General features: G+C 43.5%; 2 protein-coding genes and 1 non-coding gene across 4 annotated transcripts in view; 1 reads left to right on the top strand and 2 right to left on the bottom strand.

The window, feature by feature from the left end:
* Aven (apoptosis and caspase activation inhibitor) overlaps nucleotides 1-7,603 on the bottom strand; it is a 132,615-nt gene extending 125,012 nt beyond the window's left edge. Inside the window, exon 1 of one of the 2 annotated variants that reach the window (XM_006234707.5) lies at nucleotides 7,304-7,603. In XM_006234707.5, the coding sequence (XP_006234769.1) occupies nucleotides 7,304-7,534 (231 nt within the window). In that variant the 5' untranslated portion in view covers nucleotides 7,535-7,603. The remainder of the gene's footprint in view (nucleotides 1-7,303) is intronic. The other variant, NM_001399518.1, reaches the window with a different exon arrangement.
* Nucleotides 1-21,769, top strand: part of Chrm5 (cholinergic receptor, muscarinic 5) — a 52,402-nt gene extending 30,633 nt beyond the window's left edge. Inside the window, exon 2 of the mRNA NM_017362.5 lies at nucleotides 19,928-21,769. Coding sequence (NP_059058.1) covers nucleotides 20,010-21,605 — 1,596 coding nt within the window. The 5' untranslated portion in view covers nucleotides 19,928-20,009 and the 3' untranslated portion in view covers nucleotides 21,606-21,769. The remainder of the gene's footprint in view (nucleotides 1-19,927) is intronic.
* Nucleotides 1,492-1,620, bottom strand: LOC120102095 (small nucleolar RNA SNORA11). The gene has a single exon (XR_005503117.1). It is a non-coding gene; the product is annotated as a small nucleolar RNA SNORA11 (small nucleolar RNA).
* Nucleotides 21,770-25,308: the final 3,539 nt, after the last annotated feature.

The following is a 25,308-nucleotide window of genomic DNA, read 5'->3' as shown; positions in this document are numbered from 1 at the left end:
ACCTTCCTCCCTCCACTGGCTTCCATGGGCACCAGCATACACTTGGCATATACTCACGCATATACATATACATAAATAGAAATAGTAACAAAATAAATGTGTTTTTTTTTAATAAATGTGTTTTTAAGAATACGATAGTTGGGTGAAATGGAAGTTATAATGGCTATGGCACCAAAAAAGTCACTACCTATGTAAATTCTATTTCTTCCACCTGGATAATAAGAACGCACACTAAATAAAAACCAATATATCAGAAGATGCTAAAGACCCAAAAGAAATTAACTCCCAAAATTTGATACGTCACATGGTATATTCTATGGATATATGTTCTACTTTGACTTTGAGCCCCAATATACATTAATGAGTAAAATTGTACTAACATCCGGAAACATGGTACCACTCCAGGCCTGGAGTTTCCCCCACAAACCGGTTTCAGGAAACATTTCCATTTGGAAACGTCGTGTTAAAGGTAAAATACCCACTGCTCCATCAAATACACGCAGTTGTCAGCTAGTCTTTGCCCCGCATTGCATGATGCTGGCCAGGAAGGGAAAGTGTCTCACATCTCCCAAAGTAAAACACTCTGCCATCGAGTGTTTCCTCTGCTGGCATGGATAAAGCAAATCCAATCTATATGTTCAACAGAATTCTTTCAACCACAAAGAAAGACAGAGCACAGCATCTGCAAGAAGATGACTTGGCTGAGAGCAAATACAGCCAAAGTCGGGAGAAAAATGTTTTCTCTCATTTGTGGTTTCTAGATTTTATAGAGTTATAGAAAATCATGTATGTGTGTATAAAGCAACTTTATGAAAGGGAAACTGAGGCACAAAGGAAGTGACCAGAGTGGGAAGCAAGGGGGAGGGGTGGGGGAAGCTTAGCATTTCTGTACTTGTAGAAAAAGTTTCCGAGTAACAGGACTGTGAACATATAATATGCACAGTGACAACGTTTAAAAAATCAGAATTTTCTCTGTACAACAAAGGGAGGGGAAACAACAGAAAGATGGGTGGTGTGAATGCATCCTTTCTCAGATCTCTCCAGGAACCTGGAACAGACAGAAGGGACTGGGGAAGCACCATACTGATAGTGAGGGTCGGTAGGAGCTTTCCCTGCGCCCGTTTGCAGGCAGCCCAGAATTGCTGGTTCATTTGCAAAATAATGCTGCTTGCCCCACCTGCTGTTCAGAGCTAAAACTGTGCTGTGCTAGCCAGTCTCGCGCAGCTGAGAGAACGCCCAGCTCCAGGCAGGTCTGACCAGGCTGCTGGCTTCCCAGTGCTGAGGATAGGGCCCCTCCAGCACACCAGACTCAGGCCCTCAGCCTGAGTTCGCCTCCTACGTGGGGCCGGGTTGCTCCAGTCCAGTGTTCAGGGTTGGAAAGCTGCTTCGGAGGTGGGGCTAACGCAACCTGCATTTGACAGAAGTCAACCGCCTTTTGATGAAGCTAAAAGACATGATTTTATGATCCTTGGTTTGGTTTGGTTGTTTTTAAATTGTAGGACATGTGTGGGAAGGACAGCAACATACTTTGTAGCCCTCCTCACATCATGACCAGGTTCGTATTGGGTGTGTTATAAACAGAGGAGCCATTCCTCAGGCCCCCTGCTCTGAGCACACCCTAGTGTACAGGCTTGCTTTTTCTTGTTTGTTTCTGGGGGAGAGTAAGCGGTGTCCTGCTGGATGTGGTAGCACTTGCCTATAATCCCAGCAGGAGGATCAAGGCCATCTCAAGCTACAATAGCACGTTCCAGGACAGCCTGGGCTGTAGAATAGAAGACCTTGCCTCATACAGCCAAAGAGAGAGAAAAAGAGAATCCTTTAATCAGAACTTTTGTTGATGGGAAATGTTGTTATGTCACACTTCTAGGTAACCCACACTCCAGAGTATAGAAAATACAGAATAAATCTAACACCTAAACAAACACACAAAAAACACAAGGTCGAACGAGCAGACATAAACTGTAACAGCACAATTCTAGATGCCCTAGGAATTCAAGACAGACAGACAGACAGACAGACAGACATGAAATTCATGCAGCACATCTAAGTATTTGCTAGCTGGACAGTTTTAATTTTCCACAGTCACAAATGCTAAAGATCCATTCATATCAGAGAACATATAGAAATCTATACACAGTGACTATCCCACTGAATATAGATCAATTAACAGTGTCTCTGTGTGAGTAACTTGATTTAATAAATACAAAAAATAGAAGAATCAGAACTGATGATCTAAAATAATTTATATGGATTTGATACAAGTCTTGTCATCCTAATTATACTTTAAGCTAATAAAATGCCTATTCCCACTTGGAAACCCTGGCACTGGCAAGATAGGAGAACCAGAAGTTCAAGGCCAGTCTGCCCTATGTGAGATCCTGTCTCAAAAACAAACAAAAAATAATAAAAATTATTACACAGAAGTGAAGGTAACTATTAAACAATTCTCAAGTATACAACACGTCTTTTTTTTTTTTTTTCCAGAGCTGGGGACCGAACCCAGGGCCTTGAATTCTCAAGTATAAAAATACCCCAAATAGGGGTTGGGGATTTAGCTCAGTGGTAAAGCGCTTGCCTAGCAAGCACAAGGCCCTGGGTTCAGTCCCCAGCTCCGAAAAAAAGAAAAGGAAAAAAAAAAAAAAAACCTCAGATAAAGGTATAAGGGAAATATGGGATGAAAATACGAATTTAAAAGTATAAGGAACAGTTGAAATTTTATTGCTAAGGACTTTACTGATGTAGTTTTTAAATGTATAAACCCAGTACCAAGTCATTGCAATATTTAAATCCATTCATAAAAGTAGTGTGACTTTTGTTTTAAATGCATCTATGGCCACTGTTGAGATAAGGTTTCATGTAGCCCAGGATGGCCTCTGACTACTATGTGCCTTCTGATAGCCTGCCTCCCATTCTGAGTTCTGATAAGCTATGCAACTCCGTACCCAGCGTTTATGTGGTGGGGAACCAAACCCAGGGCCTTGTGCATGCCAGACAAACACCCTAGCAACAGAGCCACATCCACGGCCCTGAAAATGTTTTCCTGCTCCATGTTTTAATTAATAAAAGCACAGAATATGCTGGGAATTATGAATTTTGAGAGTATATGATCGTTTGATCTTAAAATATACTAGATGTAAACATATAGACACAGTATTAGTCACGGTTTTCTCAGAATCAGTTAAACAGTTTGAGGATCGGTATCTGTATAGCTCATGGAAACACTGAGGTGAAATGATGGCCGGTGGAAAAAGCACATAGCAGACACTTAACAAGAACAGATACACCAGGACATTTGATGAATGTCTACGCAATGGCTCGCAGCGATGAGAAAGAATGTCAAGAGCCTTTTCCTCTCCATGTGGCCCAGACTGGCCTGAAACTCTCTATGTAGCCTGGCTCCAAAATGTAATCCTAAAGCGATTTTCTGCTGGGCACTTAAGCACATCCAGCCACTAGCCGAGCCGGCTTCGGTCTTTCTGAAAGGCGGGAAACACTCTTAGAGGCTGTAGAGTCTGAGTCTAATAAGCTTACAGTCTACTGGCTGTCATGATGCCAGTGACCCACTTAAGCCTCAGAGATGGAACAGGCCTTAGACACCTGCCAAGACCCGACGTGACACCAAACTGACTCTTTATGTCTGAGCATCAGAGTCGGACGCTTCCTTTTTCAGAGGATTAGAATCTCAGCAAGAGCCAGTACTCTTTATTACTCAAGCCAGAGTGTAGTTACAAAGCAAAAAAATTGGTGAAAATAAATATAATTTTTGTCTCCAGTGGTCTAGCGTGATTATTAATAGCTCTCTCACTTTTATTGACCAAACTGGGAATGGTAGCACAGGCCTGTAGTCCCAAATACTTGAAAGGCTGAGTAAGAGAACCACTTGTGCCAGGAGTTGGAGGCCAGCCTGGGCTACATAGTGAGACTTCTTTTAAGTGAATGTAGACATAGACATCTGCCACATAGATATGGATAAGGAACGCAAAAGTCTGCTAACATTCAAAGAGCTAAATATTTTACCAGTATCATTACACCGCCTTGTGATCATATATAAACATTAGGGGAAAGGTATAAGGGGAAACAGCACTCAGCAGTTCTCTCTCCTCTCTCCCTCTCTTCTCTCCCGCTCCTCTTCTCTCGCCTTGTGCGTTCTGTGTGAGTGTGTGTGTCTGTGTCTGTGTGTATGCATGTGTGGTATGTATCTGTTTATGTAAGTGTATTTGCCTGGTGTATGCCTGCAGAAGGTACTGGGGATCTTTCTCCATTGCTCTCAGTCTTATTGACTCCAGATACTGTCTCATTGAACCTGGAGCTCTGCTAGGCTGGCGACCAGCAAGTTCCAGCATTCCTCCTGTCGGTGCCCCATCTACACAGTGCTGGGATCACAGGTGCACGCTGTAGTGCCCAGCTTTTCACACGGGTGTTGGGAATCTGAATTGGGTCCTCATGCTTGTGCAGCAAGGGGCCCTACCCCAGAGCCACCTCTTTCCAAATCATACCAGGAGCTCAGGGCAGTAACCAAAAGAGCAGGCTCTGGAGTCAACAGACCCATGTAGAACCCAGGTCCAGTGATCTGCAGATTACTTGTAATTTAACCATAACTGTGAGTGACTTAGCTGTGCCTTGCTTTGCAAATCCCACATGAAAGTGTTCAATAAATGTTAATTACTATTAACTGATAGAAAAAGAAAAAAAAAATTCAAGGACTGTTAACAGGCCTTAACTGCCTCCCTGTTAAGCACTCATCAAACAGTAAGCAGTAGAAAAAAGTCTAACACTTTGTCTTTCACATCGTCATTCAATATCTCCTCTCCTTCTGTAGGCTGTTCTCGTATCCTGTTGTTCTATCCTGTGTTGTGCAGTAGCTTCTTCGACATGAACCCATTTGTCAAGGTTGTGTCTGTTGTTTGGGCTGTTTAGGTCAGATCCAAGGAAAGCTTTGCCCAAAGCAATGTTCTGAAGTGTTTTCCTAATACTTTTTCCTGATAGTTTCAGGTTTCATATTTATTCTGATTTATTTGAAGTTGATTTTGTAATAGTTTATTTCTTTGGGGTACAGACACGTGCCTGTACCCCTGGGGTTTTCCATTCTGTTCTACCAGCTCCACACTTGTTCGTCTTTGGTGGCAGGACTGAACACAGGGTGGCATGCATATTGGTAAATCACATTTCAACCACATGCTTTAAAAAAAAAAACCAGGATTGCATGGCTTAGCCCATTAGATGCTCTTTGTAGTGTTCTGACGAACTGTTCAACCAGCAAAAGATGATCCTGTAGAATATATACTACTCAAATACAAAAGGCAGCAAGGATCTGATTAAAACAGGTTGAATAACCTGAAGGGATGTGTCTCCCAAGAGGATACCTAAATGGCCAGTAAATATATGAGAAGGAATTTCAGTGTCACTACTCATCAAAATCACGAGAACAAGCTAGTCACCTGAAAGTATCTAGAAACTTCTAAATAAATGGAAAACAACAAACACAATAAGGACCACCTTTAATCCCAACACAGGAGGCAAAAGCAGGCAGATCTCTGAGTTCAAAGCCTGCCTGGTCTACAGAGTGAATTTCCAGGGTAGCCAAAGCTACATACTGAGATCCTGTCTAAAAAATAAAAAATAAATAAAAACCAGCCCACAACAAAACAACAACAAAAATGCAGTTAAAAAAAAAAACCAGCACTCCTGTAATGCAAGCACCTGGGAGATCACTGCAGGATGAGTTTTGAACTTGAGTTCCAGGCTGAACAGCGTAAGATTATGTCTCAGCAAACAAACGGTTAAATGAATAAAATAAACCCAGATGTGGTGAAGGAGACAGACGTGCCATCCCATACCTTAGAAGTGGAGGCGGGAAGATATTGAGTTAAGGCAAGTGTGGGTTACATAGTGAGACCCTATCTACAGGACAAGGAGAAAGAGGATGAAGAATTTGAAAAATAAAAAGGGCTAACAAAAATGCAGAGACAGGAACTGTCATGTGCTGTGGTGACATCAATTGGTAGAGCATTACAAAGAGCAGTATGGCTTTTCTTAAAAATGAAAACTATAACCACCAGTAAGGATTCCACAATCCTATTACTAGGTATATGTTCAAAGGAACTGGAGTCAAACATTTGCATTCTTGTGCTTCTTTACATGAATGTGTGTGTGCATGGGAGCATATGCCAAGAGTGCAAATACCTTTAGAGAGGACTCAGAGCGGTTTGCTGCTATTCTGGAAAACACAACTGCCTGAAATGTGGGCTCAAAGGATCTGATGCCTTCTGGCCTTTGCTGGCACTGCACTTATGTACACACACACACACACACACACACACACACACACACACACACACACAAACACACATGTGCCCGTGCATGGGCACAGAGAAACTAATATATTTCTAAAAAAAGATACTAAGCAAATTCTTGCATTTTGTGAAGTTAACCATTGCACTAAGGGTAATATCACACTGCGGTAAAAGTGACTGGCCTGATAATTTGCTTATCAAACTCAGTAAGCTCAGGGCTCATATCACCCATCTTTAAAAGGAATGATTTCAGGGCTTCTTAGATCCAGAGTAAGTTACTTTGGAGGAGTACACACATCTAGAAGTTGTTTCCATTTGCAGTCTAGTCGTCCAGAGGGAAAGCAAGATGTGCACTGTGTGGAATCCTGCAGCTGGACAATGGTCACTACAGAGCTGGAACTCTATTGACTGTCTGCTTCCAGAGCACGGCAGTCAATCCTGACACCACTGTGCCCAACCATAAGCACAGAGAGGCCTCGTGAAGTCAGTCAGTCTCTCCTCATCTAATCCTTAAGTACCCAGAATGGTATTCTCAGCGAGACTAATTGCAAATCTGAAGAGTGGGAAGAATCTTAGCGATCATTAATCCAAACCAAAATGAAGACATAATCTTCCCCTATGTCCCTCCAACCGGACGTGGGTGACAACAGACACCGTTACCTAGGCAATGTGGGATGGGTATAAAGGAAACAGAAGACAGAGGAACACTTCTAGGAGTAAATCTGTTTGGGTTAGCGCATTCAGATAGACATCGCTCGCCAGGAAGTTAACTTCAGTGACAGTGCGCCGGGCTGAAGCCTGGACACCAGGTGTCGCCGTTAGTCTCCATCAGGCTATGGGACTCCGGTACCAACAAAACCCAAGGCTGATCGCCTAGTCCTTGGGCCACAAGCAGCCAGGGGCTGCGCGTGCACCGTCCACGCGCGCCCCCCGGCTCCATCCCGCGCAGGCGCTGTGGTTTCACGCGCCCTGCACGCCGGCTAGCGGCCGCAGCAACCCGCACCCCTTACCCGCGTGCTGGCTCCACCGCCCCGGCCTCCAGGTTCCCGGCGGCCGCCTCGCGGGGCGCCACCTCCTCGGCCTCGGCGGAAGCCCCGGCCTCGGCCCCGCCGGCCGCCTCCGTCCCCGCAGCCTCCTCTCGCCAGCGCCGTCGCGGCCCCGGCCGGCCCTCGGTCCCCTCCGGGCCGCTCCCGGCCTCCCCGCCGCCCGCGGCCGCCTCGAGCCCCTCTCTCAGCCTGCATGAGGCCGCCGGCGAGCAGAGCACGCGAGCCGCGGCGGAGAGCGCAGGCCCCACCGGAAGCGGCCGAGCGCCAGCCGCGGTGATCAGGGCGCGGGGCCCGGCCGGGGCGGGGACCACATAAGTGATCTGTAATAAAAGGATACCTTAAAATCACTTTGTGTGATAGTTCTTAATTCATACGAGTGTTTAAATGACGCAAAACCCAAGATGTCCAATGAGTTTAGTTAACATCTTAACTTGAAAAAGATAAGCCATTTTAAAGTCAGGATTTAGGAAGGAGGTGTGGGTTGAAGATGAGTCCCACATCACAGTTGTGGACAGTGGCTCAAGTGGATGGAGGGTCCAGTAGGAAAGGGAAAAGATGCTTGAAAATCTTGAAGAGAACTTGTAAATGTAGTTGCTGTAACGTACATTTACTGAGCCCTTGGTTCTCATAGGTACTCTTGTTACCCTTATTTTGCTAGAGAGCTTAACTTTGGCTAGACGGTGTCCAAAGACAAGGGTAGCAGGAAAGATGTTGGTCAAGTCCAGGAAGAGCTGGTCACTGCTGTCCAGGGGACATCTAAGGGTAGGAGTGTGTAGGTCCAGTCTGGGAGGTGTAGAGCACCGATGGGTAACTGCTTTGTAGCTTTCCCGGATGCAGATTCTGAGAGGACACCTGGATGTTATGGGCAAAAGATAAAGTTAAGGAGTTTGGGAGAAAAACTTTTTCTTAGGTGTACATTTGAGACTCTTAGGCCCAAGGTCTTGGGAGTCAAAGGAAGGGTCCCAGGAGCAAGGATAGGGAAATGGATCTCCGCCCCCTCAGGAAAAGGCAGGGAGGGAGGAAAACACGCTGTTTATTGACAATTCTTGTCTTGAGTCTATTTGACTGGGGGAGGCAGATTCAAGTGGATTCCCTGAAGCTCGCACAAAAGAAAACACAAATATTAAATAACTTTTATGGCTTTATAGCTAGTCATTAACAGAATGATTCAAACCTAGGGTCGCCCGGCTTCAAAGTCTCCATGGCTCTTGAGAAAATCTGTAAAAGAGATTTAAGTTTTAGTCAGAGACATAAAAGTTCAGGCCATAGTTGTCAAAGTGTAAAACAGAAATGAGAGCCAAGAAGGCAGCTAGGAAATGGGAAATTTAGGATTTTACATTCAAATGTAAATGAGGAAGTTAGGCTCTGAAGGCAGTGGAGATGTCCGTATGTATTGCTTGAGTGGGCAGATCACGAATGTCATCAATAAGGAGAGAGTTAAGGGTTCAGGAGAACGCATCAGGACAGGTGGCCTGAATCACAATATTTGGACACACACATATATATAAAGCTTTAATCCTAGTCACCCTCACTCCCCTGTCCTGTCTCGTAGCAATAAGTAACATTTTTTTTAATTTATTTATTTATTATGTATGAGAGCATTGTAGCTTGTCTTCAGACACACCAGAAGAGGGCATCAGATCTCATTACAGATGATTGTGAGCCACCATGTAGTTGCTGGGAATTGAACTCAGAACCTCTGGAAGAGCAATCAGTGCTCTTAACCTCTGAGCCACCTCTCCAGCCCAATAAGTAACATTTTAACACTGCTATCTTGCAATTTTGCTATCTCGCTCCCAAAGGGTTAACTTTGTCAGTACACACCATTGTTTATTTTCTTTTTTAAAAAATCATTTCTACATTTTTCTTTTCTTGATGCACGCTATATTTTTATTCTTTCTATTGGTGAGATAGACAGATGGTAGAGTGAGAATCTTTGTATTTACCTGTGAAATTCAGAATGCCAGTGGTACTTAAGATTAATATGTTCTTCCTTATTTTCAGCTCTCAAAATCAGTAGTCCCATCTCATCGTAAGCACCAAGCACAGACCACAAGACCATAAAAATAGTAAAGAGAATCATATTGTTTTGTTTATGCACAAAAAAGGAGCCCCAAGGACTTAGACAGGTAGAATGGGCATTTTTAAGAACACAGTGACAGTCTACCCCCATTCTCTGGGTGACTAGGCTCAAAGTGGCTTGGTACATCATCTTCTTCAAAACTCTGTGTTCAGTGACAAAGTTGGTAGCTTAAAATTTGGCACTGTGGGGATTTTCACAGGATTGAAATTGGCAAATTTCTGCAAAGCAAGACTATACCTAGGGGAGTGAGCAATTTGAGCTTTTAGCCCAGTATAACAAAATGCCATGAAACAGGTAGCTCACAGCGCATCTGTTTTCACAGTTCTGAAGCTGTCAAGTCCCAGAGCAGGGTGTGGGCAAATTACCTGTCTAGTGAGGCTCCTTGTGTTTGTTCCCCAAACTTTTTGTTGTATTCTCACATGGTGGAGGACCGTGACTTGATTATAGTTGGTCTTCCTCCCTCTCTCTAAAACTCTGGGGGTTTGGAGTTTTTTTTAAAGACTAATTTATTATCATATTTATATGAGTACAATGTATCTGTCTTCAGACACAGCAGAAGAAGACATCAGATCCCATTACAGATGGTTGTGAGCCACCATGTGGTTGCTGGGAATTGAACTCAGGACCTCTGGAAGAGCAGTCAGTGCTCTTAACCGCTGAGCCACCTCTCCAGTCCTAAAATTCTGGTTTTACACTTTGGGTTGTTGTTGTTGTTGTTGTTGTTGTTGTTGTTGTTGTTGTTGTTATAGTTTACATTTTTCACTAATAAGAGCTGATGTCAGTAAGTTACAAACAAGCAAATATTTTTGTTTCCTACCGCCAGTTAACAAAAACACATAATGTAGCATCTTCTTTAAGTAAGACTTGATTTTTGCATTTCAACAGGCATGCCATATAACACAAGCAAAATGGCCTTTTGCTACTTTATTCTCTCTTTCACCCTACTGCACAAACACAGTATGTGTTTTTGTTAACTGGAGGTAGGAAACAAAAATATCTGCTTATTTCAACCCCTTAACACCATGTAGAAGAGAAGAAGAAAAAAAAGAGAGAAGAAAGGAAAGAGATCTCTGAATAAAGTCATTGGTGGGAAATGGGACAGCGTTATCATTAGACTACTTCCTATTGACTAGGAGTATCAAGTTCCTTGGGGCAAGTTTGAGCTTCACGGTCAGGATTTTTTTTAAAGACAGACAGAAAGATATTTTCTTAGACAGAATGGGCATTTTAAGAACACACTGACAGTCTGTTGGCCTTCGTACTGGAGGCTTTCCATGAAGATCTCTGGCCTGGCCAGGTACGAGGGTTCAGGCGAAAAGGAAGAGAACTCGAGCAGGGAGGGGCGAGCTGCCTCTGCTGCCTCCGCCCTCTGCTGCCTCCGCTGCCTTTAATCCTTCTGGAGAGGATCCTTATATACAGTTTTGGGGTGGGTCAGGGTCTGACCGGAGGTGCTGCCTATTAGCTTGGCCAGAGAGCTTGGGAATACCTTATCTACACGTGGGAGGCGTGGTCAAGCCTTTAGGTGACTGATGGCCACAGCCTCTCTACAGGGGGATGGGGGGGCTGTAGCTACTTGAGACGGGCCTGGTCTCCTAGGAGTTAAGGTAAAAGCCTACCTCCCTCCTGAAGGTCACCAGAATTTCAAACTCATCTCAACCAGGAACCAGGATACCTTTCACAGTCTGCGGCCCCACAACAGTCTATCCCTGTTCTCTGGGTGACCAACATCAAAATGGTTGGTACAGTACCTTTTACAAAATTCTGTGTTCGGTGACAAAGATGATAGCTTAAAATTTGGCACTGTGGGGGTTTTTTCCAGGATTGAAATGCAAAGTTTTACATGATTGAAACAATCAACAATCAACCCACCCCTCCAGCCCTAGTGTTTATATCCCCAGAATTCAAAAGGTCGTGCCTTGTCACAGCTTGAGGCAAACCGTAGTCAGCTGTCGTGAACAGTCAGAAACAGCCAATAGTCCACATCTGGGATTAAATGAAAACATATTCTTATAACATTTCTGGTTTTCTTTTTCTTTAAAGAAACCAAAATTCCAAAATTGTCACTACAGAGTCCTAACAAAAACCATTATTAGAGGAATATAATAATCACATTTTACATAAACAAATGCTTCAGTAAGAAATGGAAAATTCATTGCCTTTACTTCTTTTTAAGTTTATATAAAATGCCTTTATAATGTTCACAGCTTTTAATCATAGCTTTTAATCAAGTGGAATTTCCTCAAGGAAATTAACAAAAATGTATATAAAGGTTTATCTCAAAGTAGTCATTGTGACCTTACATTGTAAAATTCAATACAATCTAACTATGCTTCCCCTTTTATTGAAAATAGGTTTTTATTATATAATATATCCTGATTATAGATTCACACTCCCCCTCCCCAATCCAGATACATCCCTTTTCTTTCTCTCATTAAAAAACAGATATCTAAGGAAGAATAACAAAATAAAATAGAACAAAGACTAACACATTGGAATAGGACAAAACAAACAAGCAGAAGAAAAAGAATTCAAGAAAAGGCACAAGAGACAGATGCAGAGACCCACTCATTTGCATACTCAGGAATACCCACTGGAATCTGTAATATACATATAATATGTATGTATGATTTGTACATATTACACACACACACACACACAGAGAGAGAGAGAGAGAGAGAGAGGGAGAGAGAGAGAGAGAGAGAGAGAGAGAGAGAGAGAGAGAACCTGTAGGGTACGAAAAGAGAAAAATTAAAAATAAATAAAAATTTTGAGAGATAAATTTAAAAAATAAAAGTCCTGACATGACACTATGAACCTCCACAGGTGCCACTGAATTCACTTCCTGTTGGCCATCTACGGAAGGGGAGGATTGGAGAGTGCAGGGGAAGGGCATGTAGTCTATACTGAAGAGTAGTTTGTTTCCTCAGTGAGACTTCCTTGGAGAAACTAAATTTTCATTTGCAGGTGGCTATCAACGGAGACGGCTTCTGGGTTAGAAACGGGGACATGTGTCCACCTGTTTCAGCTCTAGGACTCCATCCGCTGCAGACCCAGAAGGCCCTGTGCATGATGCCTCAGTCTCTTGAGAGTTCGCATGTCCTCAGTCCTGATGACTTAGAAATCTTTGTTCACTTGGTGTCTGCAACCCACTTGGTTCTTACACTCATTTCACACTTTCTCTGTAAAATTCCCTGAGCCTTGAGGTAAGAGATTTGGGGGAAAACAACCCATTTAGGGCTGAGTATTTTGATGTCTCTGAATACTGTCTGGCTGTTGGTCTCAAATGGAGTATAGATTTATGCAGAGAATTCTCAAAAGAGAAAATCCAAATAGCTGAGAAACAGTTAAAGAAATGTTCAACATCCTTAGCCATCAGAAGAATGCAAATCGAAAATGACATTTCAACTGTCACCTGTCAGAATGACTAAGGTCAATAAAACAAATGACAGCTCATGTTGCAATGATGTGGAGTAAGGGGAATATACATCTATTGCTGGTAGGAGTGCAAACTTGTAAAGCCACTATGGAAATCAGTGTAGGGGTTCATCAGGAAGATAGGAATCAATCTACCCAAAGATCCAGCACCACTCTTGGGCATATACCAAAGTGATGCTTCGTGCTACCACAGAGACACTTGCTCAAGTTCATTGCTGCCCTATTCATAATAGCCAGAAACTGGAAACAAACTCAAATGAGTGTATAAAGCAAATGTGTTTACATTTATGCAATTGAATATTATTTAGCTATTAAAAATGAAAATTTGAAATTTACAGGGAAATTAATGGAACTGAAAAAAGTTATTCTGAGTGAGTAATGCAGACCCAAAAAGACATTACATATAGAGTAAGGGACTGGAGGGACAGATAGAGCTCCTTAGGAAAAGGAAATAAAATAGGTAGCTATGAGGTGTGGTGGGGTGCTGGAAAAGGAGGATCAAGTGGGGAGGGAGGGTGAGAGGAGGACTAAGAAGGGAATGTGGAGACAGTTAAATTAAAGGGCATTGAAATGGTAGTGGGGAAACCTAATACAATAGAAACTTCCTTAAATTTATAATACATGAAGCCGATCTAAATGAAATTGCCAAATAATGAGAGACAGGACCCAAACTGGATATTTCTTTTCATCAAATGAAACTTCCAGTACCTGGGATGGGTTACATCTCATTGAACTGTTGGACAAAGTGGTCCAATGGGAACCCCTAAACAACCCAGGCCATTGCCAAGTCTATTGTCTGCTTTCCACAAATCGGTGTCAAAGCCCCACAACCCAGGGAACACGAGGAAGCCAGTGCCTACACGGAGCCTTCACCCCTACGTGCTAGTGTATCTGGTATAGGAAGGTACTCTGCACACAGCCAGAGGAGAAATGCAAACACCAACTAAGCAACAACCTTTGATCAAAACCCAGTGCACTAGCAGACCCATAACCAAAACTGCTTGGATGACCAAGAACCTGAGATCAGATAGCCCAGGGACCTAGGATAAAACCAAACACTACGTCCATGAAAAAAAAAAAAAAGCTATCGTAAGCATATGAGAACATCAAAAACATACTCATAAGAGACAGAGAGTAGTGAGACATTCCCTTTTAAAAATATTTAGGAAAGATGTCAACTCGTAACGGTAGTTCAACCTGGCTGAAGAATGAACACTGAGAATGATCACATTGGACATGGAGACTTTAAGTTCATCTTGTGGTATGTGCAACTGAACTTATCTTTAGATTGAATGTTGGTAGTCACCATCAATTAGATGATGGAATCAAGTGTTGAGAAATGAAGGACGTCAATTGTAATGATGTGCATTGAACCAAACAAAAAAAAGAGTGGAAATCAGTGAAGAAACAAAAAGCTATTGTTCTACTAAAAGAACACAGCAATAAAATGACTCCTGCTGACGTACTGCTGTGCCATAGATCAATGCTTTGCTCAGCATCATCAGAGATGCTTTCTCCTCACATCCTTTACTTGAAAGAAAGCTGTGTAAATAGTTACCTTCACGTTCATATGCACAGCTCAGCAGCGCTTCTTTATTGGAAAGACCAGCATTCCCACATCACAGAGGCTTGCCACACGTTCCAAAGCAACCTAGTCTTCATAATGAGTTTCACAACAGCCCGAACCAAATGAAAAGAAGCAATCTGAGGAGGAGTACTCATGCTCTCTGCTTCCTGATTGTGGTGACAACGGGACCAGACACCTCCTGCTTCTTTGTGCCCGACACGATAGGTTGTGCTCCCTGAAACACTAACTCAGAATAAACCATCCCTTCCTTTTATCAGGTATTTCACTGCAGCAATGAGACAAGTGACTAAGACAGTGTCTCGGTAATTTGTCCAATCTGGCCTCGAACTTACAATTCTCCAACAGCAGACTCCCAAAGTAGCTGGAATTAATCCTAACCACCAGACTGAGCCCTCATAGGGTTCGGGTGCACAGAGAAAGTGTCATCAATGAAGAAAAGACCACACCAGAATTTTCTGCAATGCAAGAAACTACAAAGGTGGATTTTTTATTATTGTTTGTACTTTTTTAAAAAAAAGTGTATATGAATACACTGTAGCTGTCTTCAGACACACCTGAAGAGGGCATCGGATCCCATTACAGATGGTTGTGAGCCACCATTGTTAGGATTTCCAATTTTGGCCGGTGCCCAGACAGAACACACCCAGACAACAAGGTTCCACGTGGAGAGGTTTAATGAGAGAGGAAGAGGAGAGGAGAGGAAAGGCAGCCGGCCATGGGCACATGGGAAGGGGGAAGGGGGCAAGAACAGAGAAGAACAAAGAGTAAGAGGGGGTAAGAGGGGAGTAAGAGAGGGTAAGAGGAAGAGGAGGGGCAAGCAGCCCCTTATATAGTCAGGCACAGCTGGCTGTTGCTAGGCAACTGTGGGGCAGAGCATACCTGGCTGTTGCCAGGTAGTTGTGAGGGTAGAGCTTAGACGGAATACCAACAACCGTGTGGTTCCTGGAAATTGAACTCAGGACCTCTGAAAGGGTAGTCAGTGCTCTCCACTGCTATCTCTCCAGGCCCAGTAATCCTATCTTTCATATATGCCATTGTGTTAGTTTAAAAGTCAATTTTTCCTTAGCAAACTGATCAGATACCAAAAGAAAGCGTCAATCACACAGGAAGACCCTCAAGAAAATGAGCTGAACTTGTTGTATATTTTAATACGTTCGGCCTATGTTATTTATTTTTCATTTTTTATTTTTGTTTCATATATTTTTGAGAATTTCACACATACATACAATTTACCTCCTCCAAACTTATGACCTCTTTTCATCCTTTTCTTAAGAGCCCAGGGGCTGCAATTCCTGCCGCCCACATATTCATGGAGCCATCCACTGGAGCAGAGTTGACCAACCAGTAGCCATACCCTTAAAGAAACCTGACTCCCCTGGAAGCCGTCAACTGTTGACAGCTCCTCAGTCAGGAGTAGGAGCTCGTGAGCCCCCTCCCATGTCCAGGCTGGACAGCTGACTGGCCTGAAGTTGCACAGGTCCTCTGCAGGCAGCCACACCTCTGTGAGCTCATGAGCACACAGTCTTGCACGTTCAGGAGACACTGCTTTGCTCACCCTTCAGCCTCCACCACACCCCACCCTGGCTCCTTCCACCCTCCCAGTTTAACTTCTATAATCCATTCATTATGTAGTCATTTTCAAAATGTGGGCTAGCAACATAGTGTCACTTGTTGAAATGCAAATGCCTAAGCCTGTTGTAGCCAGAATTCTTAGGATGAGGCCCAATGATCTATTTGAGTACATTTGCTGGTGACTTCGATGAATATTCAAGTTGGACAATCACTATGATAAGGAAACATTTGGGCTTTCACATAAATTTCACAAGAGAACCTTATAATTCCTAGTCCACGACAGCTTCTCACTACTTGGAAAACAAAATATTGTGATGATATTTCTTCATATCTATCTATCTATCTATCTATCTATCTATCTATCTATCTATCTATCATCTATCTATCTTTGTTAATTAAAATGGGTCTCAGTATGTAGAGTTGGCCAGCCAAGAGCCTCACTAATATAGACCAGGCTGGCTCTGAACTCACAGATATCCACCTGCCTCTGCATCCCAAGTGCTGGGATTGAAGTTGGGCACTACCGCATCCTGACTGCGATAGTTCTAAAACAAATCATTGACCCCCTGCAAATATAAATCTCATAAAACAAATACATCTGCCTGATTTTTCTGTAAACAGGCAGACTTTTAAAATGGTTTAGCTGCCTTTTTATACTTGATGTGTAAAACGGAGAGTGGAAAACATTGGTAGGATTTCTCAGAATGAAATCTGATCCTTTTCCTTCTTCTTTTGAACCAGCATCTCAGTAATTTGCCTTTTACTGCTCTGGAGTCCAGGCAGGTCTTGAATTGTCCATCCTTCTATCTCAGCCTCCAGAATCCCTGGGCTCTTAGGCCTGCATCACCAGGTCTGGCTTTCCACTTGTGTATTTTAAACATCTGCATCTACTACTGAGAGGTACACACCAGACACAGAGCGAGGGATTCTGGCAGGATCTATTCTGTAAGCCCCAAGTTCCTGCCCATTTTATGCTAGAGGTAAATGAACAAGCAACGCCTATGAGGCACTGATGGAATGTCAAAGAGCTTCAAGGGCTGGGGGTTAGAGAACTCAAAACTGATGAACCATTTCTAAAGTATACACTGCAAATTTCTACTGCCCTCCCCACTCTAAGATGCTGACCTGGTTTTCTGTAACAGACATTATCAGAAGACAATTTCCATCGCGGCCATTACTAAACACGGCAGCTGGGATCCGTACCCCTACACTCCACTTTCCCTTGGGATACTATTGTTGGACCTCTGATCCAGTCCAAGCAGTTACTTCTATTGCCACATTAGGCCCCATGCCAGCTCACTTATCTGGAGACCAGAAACTCTATCACACTCTCCCGTATATCAGCTTTACCTTCTAATTTACCATTCACATTAGCATGAAAATGTGGTTTATTTCCACTTTTCTTTAAAAATAAGAAAAGGCCACGATAGACAGATGGCTCAGCACTTAAAAAGCACTGAATGCTCTTCATGAAGGCCAGGATTCGGTTCCTAGAGTTCACACGGTGGCTCACAACTGTCTGTAACTCCATTCCGAGGAGATTTGACTCCCTCTTCTAGCCTCCAAAGAGCATTTCATGCTTGCATAACCATGGTCCACAGACATCCGTGCAGAAACGACCACGCTTCTCTTCATCCCTCCTTCCCATGCGCCACACAGCTTTCCAACCACCATAGCCCCAAACAATTTACCCAGATGCATTCTGATCTCCCTGGAACTAAACCCAGGTTCAAGCATCAGTCCTAATCTTCCTACATTAATCAGCCTTGCTTGAAGTAGTATGTTGCTTTGCTGTCTCCTCGAGACATTCTCCTCCTGAGGCTTACAGAAAAATATGTCTTCATTAGGAGTGCAAATATGAATATAGAATCTTTGCTTTTACTGCTTTTGGAAAGTTTGCTAACTTTCGACTTTTCCCATAAATCTGCTTGCAGCAGTCTTTCCAAGGCTTTTTATGATGTGGCACATAGAAAAATGATAATTTTCCAAAAGTCTAAGAATACTACGTAAGACAGAAGGAAAAGGAGCCCCAACCTCACACCAGAACTGGGAGACAAGCCACACACACACACACACACACACACACACACACACACACACACACAGTGGCTCCCTGTTTAGTCTTCAAATGTAAACTGTCTCATCGGCTCTCCTGTCCTCAGTGACAGTGCAGCTATTTAATATCTTGGGAATAGCTCTTTCTGTCCCTGAAGGCTCCACTTTATTCCTGGGTACTCTATAAAGTAATATTAAGCCTCTCGATTCATGTGTTGGCACATCTCTTTTATGCTCCACTTAGCACACTGGTAAACACCATTTTTAAAGCCAGTCAGTTAAATTCCTGCTCCTGGCATCAATGCTTCAGAGGCAATGAGAAGTCATCTCTTAGACGAAATGAACTTTGGACAGCATTTCTTCTCTATCAGTCAAAAGGAGTTAAATATGTGCTACTTAAAAAGAGCCACCTAAGGGCTCTAAGAATCAAGCAAGCAGGGGCTGGAGAGATGGCTCAGTGGTTAAGAGCACTGACAGCTCTTCCCGAGGTCCTGAGTTCAAATCCCAGCAACCACATGGTGGCTCACAACCATCTGAAATGAGATCTGATGCCCTCTTCTGGTGTGTCTGAAGACACACTACAGTGTACTCATAATATATTAATAAATAAATAAAATATTTAGGGATTGGGGATTTAGCTCAGCGGTAGAGCGCTTGCCTAGCAAGCGCAAGGCCCTGGGTTTGGTCCTCAGCTCCGAAAAAAAAAAAAAAAAAAAGAGCCACCTAAAACTTTGTTTCTTTGCACATTCCTTCAAGGGGAGTTCTGGAGTTCTGCTTGACATTTAACCCACTGTGAGCCTTCCTGTTTTAAGCCCACTGCTTCTGGTTGCTATCTCTCATGTTCATGCCCCGTTGTCCCACATTTGAGTCTGCCACACCCACACTCACCTCTACCCCTCCCCCAACCCCACTTTTACCCCACCCCCTCATTTTCCTATCCGGCACTCTCATCCTTTTAAGCAATTCTATTTTTTCCTTTCATTCTCCTTTACCTTCTCGACCCCTTTTTAAAACAGTGCCACAAGAGGGCAGCAGTTTCACACATATGAAAGAGACATGCATTAGTTGTTAAAAAGCAAAAGGATTATACACTAAAAAAAAGTAAAAGGAGACACAATGCTGGGTCGGTAGGAAGGAGGTGGGACTAGGAGGGGTTGAGGGAGGTGAATATGATCAGACCCATCATATGAAATTCTCAAAGAACTAATACAGTTTTAAAAGAGTAGCCCTGATTTTTTTTTTTAAGTTACTGCTGATGGTCTAATGATTTCTATGGAAGAAGGATGGTTTCAATGGGAAAAGTGAGGAATGAGAGCAAGGGGGTAGGAAGATAAACAAAATTCATGTGTTACATGTGTGAAAATGTCAGAATTTTTTATTGAAAAAACATGCAATTGAATTTTTTTTTCTTTTTTTCGGAGCTGGGGACCGAACCCAGGGCCTTGCGCTTGCTAGGCAAGCACTCTACTGTTGAACTAAATCCCCAACCCCACAATTGAATTTTTATACTCAAGTACCAATACTTGTTCATTAGGCAGAAGAATTTTGCAATGATAAAATTATATACATGTATTGCTATACTGTTATCCAATGCATTGATGTGTGCATATATATTTTTAGAGTGCTATCCAAATTTATTCTGCCTTCTACCTTATACTTAACTATTTCAACACTATCAATAGTTTTGATAATAAATTAAGTAATTTTCTAAGTGGGAGAAAAAGACTTAACAAGTCGGCATTTTGCTCTGCATACATTTCATAATTCTGTTAGCAATGATGAGCCCTGAATGGAAAAGAAAACCATGCAGAAGTGTGTGGGATGAGTGGAACTGACCCATTTATGTTTCTTCCAGATATTGGCCAAGAAGAGGGGAGGCCAAACATAGAGCAGCTCCAAACCTTGGTCTAAATCTGAATGTAATTTCCTGAGCCAGGATGGAAGGGGAGTCTTACAATGAAAGCACTGTCAACGGCACCCCGGTAAATCACCAGGCTTTGGAACGCCATGGACTGTGGGAAGTCATTACTATTGCAGTTGTGACTGCGGTGGTCAGCCTGATGACCATTGTCGGCAATGTCTTGGTCATGATCTCCTTCAAAGTCAACAGTCAGCTCAAGACAGTTAACAACTACTACCTGCTCAGCTTGGCCTGTGCAGACCTCATCATTGGCATCTTCTCCATGAACCTCTACACGACCTACATCCTCATGGGACGCTGGGTTCTCGGGAGTCTGGCTTGTGACCTTTGGCTGGCACTCGACTATGTAGCCAGCAATGCTTCTGTCATGAACCTTCTGGTGATTAGTTTTGATCGTTACTTTTCCATCACAAGACCACTGACGTACCGGGCCAAGCGTACCCCAAAGAGGGCTGGCATCATGATTGGCTTAGCATGGCTGGTCTCCTTCATCCTCTGGGCGCCAGCCATCCTCTGCTGGCAGTACTTGGTCGGGAAGCGGACAGTACCACCTGATGAGTGCCAGATCCAGTTCCTCTCTGAACCCACCATCACTTTTGGGACTGCCATTGCTGCCTTCTACATCCCTGTCTCCGTCATGACCATACTCTACTGCCGGATCTACCGGGAGACAGAGAAGCGAACCAAGGACCTGGCTGACCTCCAAGGTTCTGATTCTGTGGCAGAAGCCAAGAAGAGAGAGCCAGCTCAAAGGACCCTGCTCAGATCTTTCTTTAGCTGCCCTAGACCCAGCCTGGCCCAGAGAGAAAGGAATCAGGCCTCCTGGTCATCCTCCCGTAGAAGCACCTCAACAACAGGAAAGACAACCCAGGCCACTGACCTAAGTGCTGACTGGGAAAAGGCTGAGCAGGTTACTACCTGTAGCAGCTACCCCTCTTCAGAGGATGAAGCCAAGCCCACCACTGACCCTGTCTTTCAAATGGTCTACAAGAGTGAGGCCAAGGAAAGCCCGGGGAAGGAATCCAATACCCAAGAGACCAAGGAAACAGTTGTGAACACCCGGACTGAAAACAGTGACTATGACACTCCCAAATACTTTCTGTCTCCAGCTGCTGCTCACAGACTCAAGAGTCAGAAGTGTGTTGCCTATAAGTTCCGATTGGTGGTAAAAGCCGATGGGACCCAGGAGACTAACAATGGCTGTCGAAAGGTGAAAATCATGCCCTGTTCCTTCCCAGTGTCCAAAGACCCTTCAACAAAAGGTCCGGATCCCAACCTCAGTCATCAAATGACCAAACGAAAGAGAATGGTTCTGGTCAAAGAGAGGAAAGCGGCTCAGACCTTGAGTGCCATTCTCCTGGCCTTCATCATCACATGGACCCCTTATAACATCATGGTCCTGGTTTCCACCTTCTGTGACAAGTGTGTCCCCGTCACCCTGTGGCACTTGGGTTACTGGCTGTGCTATGTCAACAGCACCATCAACCCCATCTGCTATGCTCTCTGCAACAGAACTTTCAGGAAAACCTTTAAGCTGCTTCTTCTCTGCCGGTGGAAAAAGAAAAAAGTAGAAGAGAAATTGTATTGGCAAGGAAACAGCAAGCTACCCTGAAACCTTAGCACCTCCCCTGGAAAGAATAATGATCACCGTCTGGTTTGCTTGTTTAAAGAACGTCATCTGCTGTTCTGAGTCCTTGAAGGCTTGTCAAGGTGCAAAATCTTCTGTCAAATGAAGAGTCGTCACACATGCACCTGCCATGTGCGGTGAGTCTTGACCGTTCCCAAGGCCACCTAAGGCCACTAGAGTTTGCCAGTGGATCAGAGAGATGGACTCAGGGCCCTTCTCTGGAAGGACACTTGAGTCACCATGAACAGTGACATCAGGAACTGATCTGTGAAGAACAGTGGAGCCCAGATGGAAATTTTCCCCTGCGGCATTCTGTCACAGGGTGTTGTGCAATGTGTATGTGTCTATATGGAATTGTCTTATATCAGTGAGAATCAGGAGAGTGTAAGCCAGTCTCACCTCCGGATACAAGTGTTGATCAGCTGGCTTCTAAGAATATCACTGTTTGTAACTTAATCAGCATTTATTATGCAGCTATCATGTGTGCTCTGTACTGTGGCGCGTTTTCCTGTTCATACACAGAATGATGCTCTTTCTCTTCCTTTCATTACTATGACAACTCCTGTACCCACTGAAACCATGGTGATTCCCCAAACAATCAGTACCTTGAGTCAGGAAGGATGCTGACATTGGCTCACTTGTACACTTGGTCTCCCAGAGGAGCCTTTATTCTGCTACTAATGATGATGGAGTTTCAATTCACAGTTATTTTCATGCTTACCAATGGGGTAAATATTTCACTAGACAAATATTGTATATCTTTTTGGTGTCCATTTGGAGTCACTTATTAAGTATATAGTATTCTCGGGAGAAACTGGTTATATTATAGCAGTTCTGCCCAGTTAAGAATCCTTTCCAGGACAGTGAATGCTGGTTCATTTATGCTGTTCTCGGGAGGGGGGGGGTTGCTTCCTAATCTCTTTCCAAGACAAGCCAAACATAAAATATGGAAAACAAATAGAATTTTTTCCATGCTTTTAAATTTCTTTAAGAGTCTTTGAAGTCTCCAACCCCCTCATCCAGACTCCTAACTCACACTCAGCCATGCACAGATCACTATTCTGTGTGGGAAGAGTGTGCTACTTTGGCAAACAGGAGGGGGGTGCTTCCTCCTCCTCCTCCTCCTCCTCCTCCTCTTCCTCCTCTTCCTCCTCCATAGATCTTTCATGTTTGAAAAAATAACTTCTTTGCTCAGACCTATCCAAATTTACCCAAAAGTGAGAAGCTCAGGAAAGTACACTCGAAGGTTCAGCGCAGCTGGTTATAGCCTTTAAACACGAAAGCTTCGACCGGAGGTGGGGGCAGTGGTACAATTCTTGTCTCGCATGCATAAAGCACTGGATTTGACCCCCAGCACCAAAGCAAACATGTCCCAAATGCAAGTTTCAGCTTTAAAAACAAAGTGTAAGTTATAGTGATATAAAAACAAAATTACCAACATACATTTGTACACTGGAATTATTTAAAAACCCAGTTTAACTGAACTACGTATTTTTTTATACAAACCAACTGGAAGTGAAGTGGTGCTCAGTGGAGAGTGCTTGCCTAGCATGCTCAAAGCCCCGCACATTTGAGTTCCAGAGACAGAGAGAGGGAGGGAGTGAATTAAGATGCTTCTCTGATGATTCTGAAAATAAATACATGCACAGGGCTATGAAATGATAAGTAAAACTAATGAAAGATCCAGAGTTAAGGCAGGGCAAGGGTATGTGAACAACTGGCAGGTGGAAACTCCTGACAGAGACTTTGTAGTTAAATCTGATGGTACTGATTTGCTACTATGTTAAAAGATTCCCTACACCTCAGCTGGGCGTGTACACAGCTGTCATCCGAGAACTTGCATAGTAGAGACAGCTTTGTCTAGAACAAGTTCCTATTTCAAAGAGAAAAAAAATCTGGATTTCATTTCACTCAGTGGAAGCCAGCTCTCTTTCAACCTCGTTTTCTAAGATGATGAAAAAATTAGCCTGGTTTCCTGGGAATCAGATGTGTACCTGAGTTCTTCCTTCAACTACAGAAGAACAAGGAGGCTTCAGGATAGGGGACTCTTGGGCAGGACAAGGCTAGTCCAGATGGTCCTCTATCCTATCCCTGCAGAGGCCTGATGTTGAGAAGAAACATGTCTGATGCACCTCGCTGTGGAGCCTTTGTGAAGAGCAGGTTGACACCTGCCAAGAACTTAGTAGAAATACTAATTGGCTCAAATCTCCGAGACAGAGGTTCCCAAGCCTACATGATACCAGAAGGGTGTGGCTTCACTCAAAAACCTGCTCTACCAGCTCTAGACATACTTGATTCTTTTCCTTCAAGGCCTTGGCTGCTGGCAGAATTAGAAATCTCTCCACGAAAATGGCGTGCTAACGCTGTACTGGGCATTCAGCATTCACAATAGAGAGGTAAGCCAGTTAATGCAAACGGACCCGGAACTGGAATAGGTAGAGTCTTGTTCCTAGAGACACATGGAACACTCTACTGTCACACAGAACCAACCTTTTCGGTTTAACTTTTGAGAAATTGATCTTTATCATGGACTTTGGAAAGTATCCCGATTTACAGGGCTGCTCATGCCCATTAGCATGGACAAATCGCACCCCCAAACTACTGGAAGAAACAAACGTTTCCTAGAATCAGGGTGTTGAGTGGGTCCTTCCGAATGCATAGATTCACTTGTAAACTATGGGGACTGGGTACATGGGTGGGGCACAAGCTGACTAGATTCTAGGCCTTCTGGGCCCCAACGTCCTGAACCGTCTGTGATAAGCCACTTCTAGCTTTACCTCATTATTTTTCAGATGCTACATGTTGCTAATAATGTAATTTGTTTCTCCTTGGCTGTGCATTTGGTGACAGGTCCCAGAATCTTGGTTTTTGCCATTCATGTTTTGGTAACAAAGCACTTTGTCCATGTTCCTCTGCTTCCGCCCTCTGGTGACGGTCCTCTGAGGAGGATGCTGTCAGTTCTTCATAATTCTGAAATCTGTTCCTAAACCCCTGGGCTAGGGTATACAGCTGTTTACTGTAAATATCCAAATCACAGGAAAGCATACTGTGCTTGTGTTGTTCTGGATTCTAAGGAAATGTACCACACAGCGGTTCCATGAAAAGTGTTAAAACTGGAGAATGTTCTCTGGTTAGCATGACGGACCCATCTGTACCAGGGTTCTCCCCAGCTCTGCATGGCCTCCCTCTTTAAGATAGGGTAAAACTATGGAATACACATCGTGCTACTTTCTGTGATTTGCCATTTCAGTTACCAATGACCAAATTAAAAATAAATAATGATGATAAAAAGTCTATGGCTAAAATTCTTCCTTTCTCCTGTAGCACAAGGATTAGGGACAGACCTAGAAGCACAACTCTTCTCAGAGACTGAGTCAAAGGCAACAGCCCCACTTTGTCATGACTGTAAGTGACTTTAATCTCCATTTCCCTCATGTCAGCTCATCAGTGAGGTTCAGTGTTATGCAAGCTCTCTGCTGATTTAAGGAAATCTAGACGGGTGGGTGACTGTGTTAGGAATGGAGCCAGAGCACATTTTTAAAAGAATGAACTCCTTTGAAGTTAATTCTGAACTTATATAAGCTGAATAAACGCTACAAACAACTCTTTACCCTTCATCTATTTCACCAACTCATTAAAATTTGTCCCATTGACGTGCACTCTCTCAATTTCTTTTTGATATACACGC

This window comes from Rattus norvegicus, chromosome 3 (genome assembly GCF_036323735.1).
Source record: "Rattus norvegicus strain BN/NHsdMcwi chromosome 3, GRCr8, whole genome shotgun sequence".
NCBI classification, from domain to species: Eukaryota; Metazoa; Chordata; class Mammalia; order Rodentia; family Muridae; genus Rattus; species Rattus norvegicus.
The sequence above is the reverse complement of the archived record's forward strand: the minus strand, read 5'-3'. Positions and strand labels throughout refer to the sequence as shown.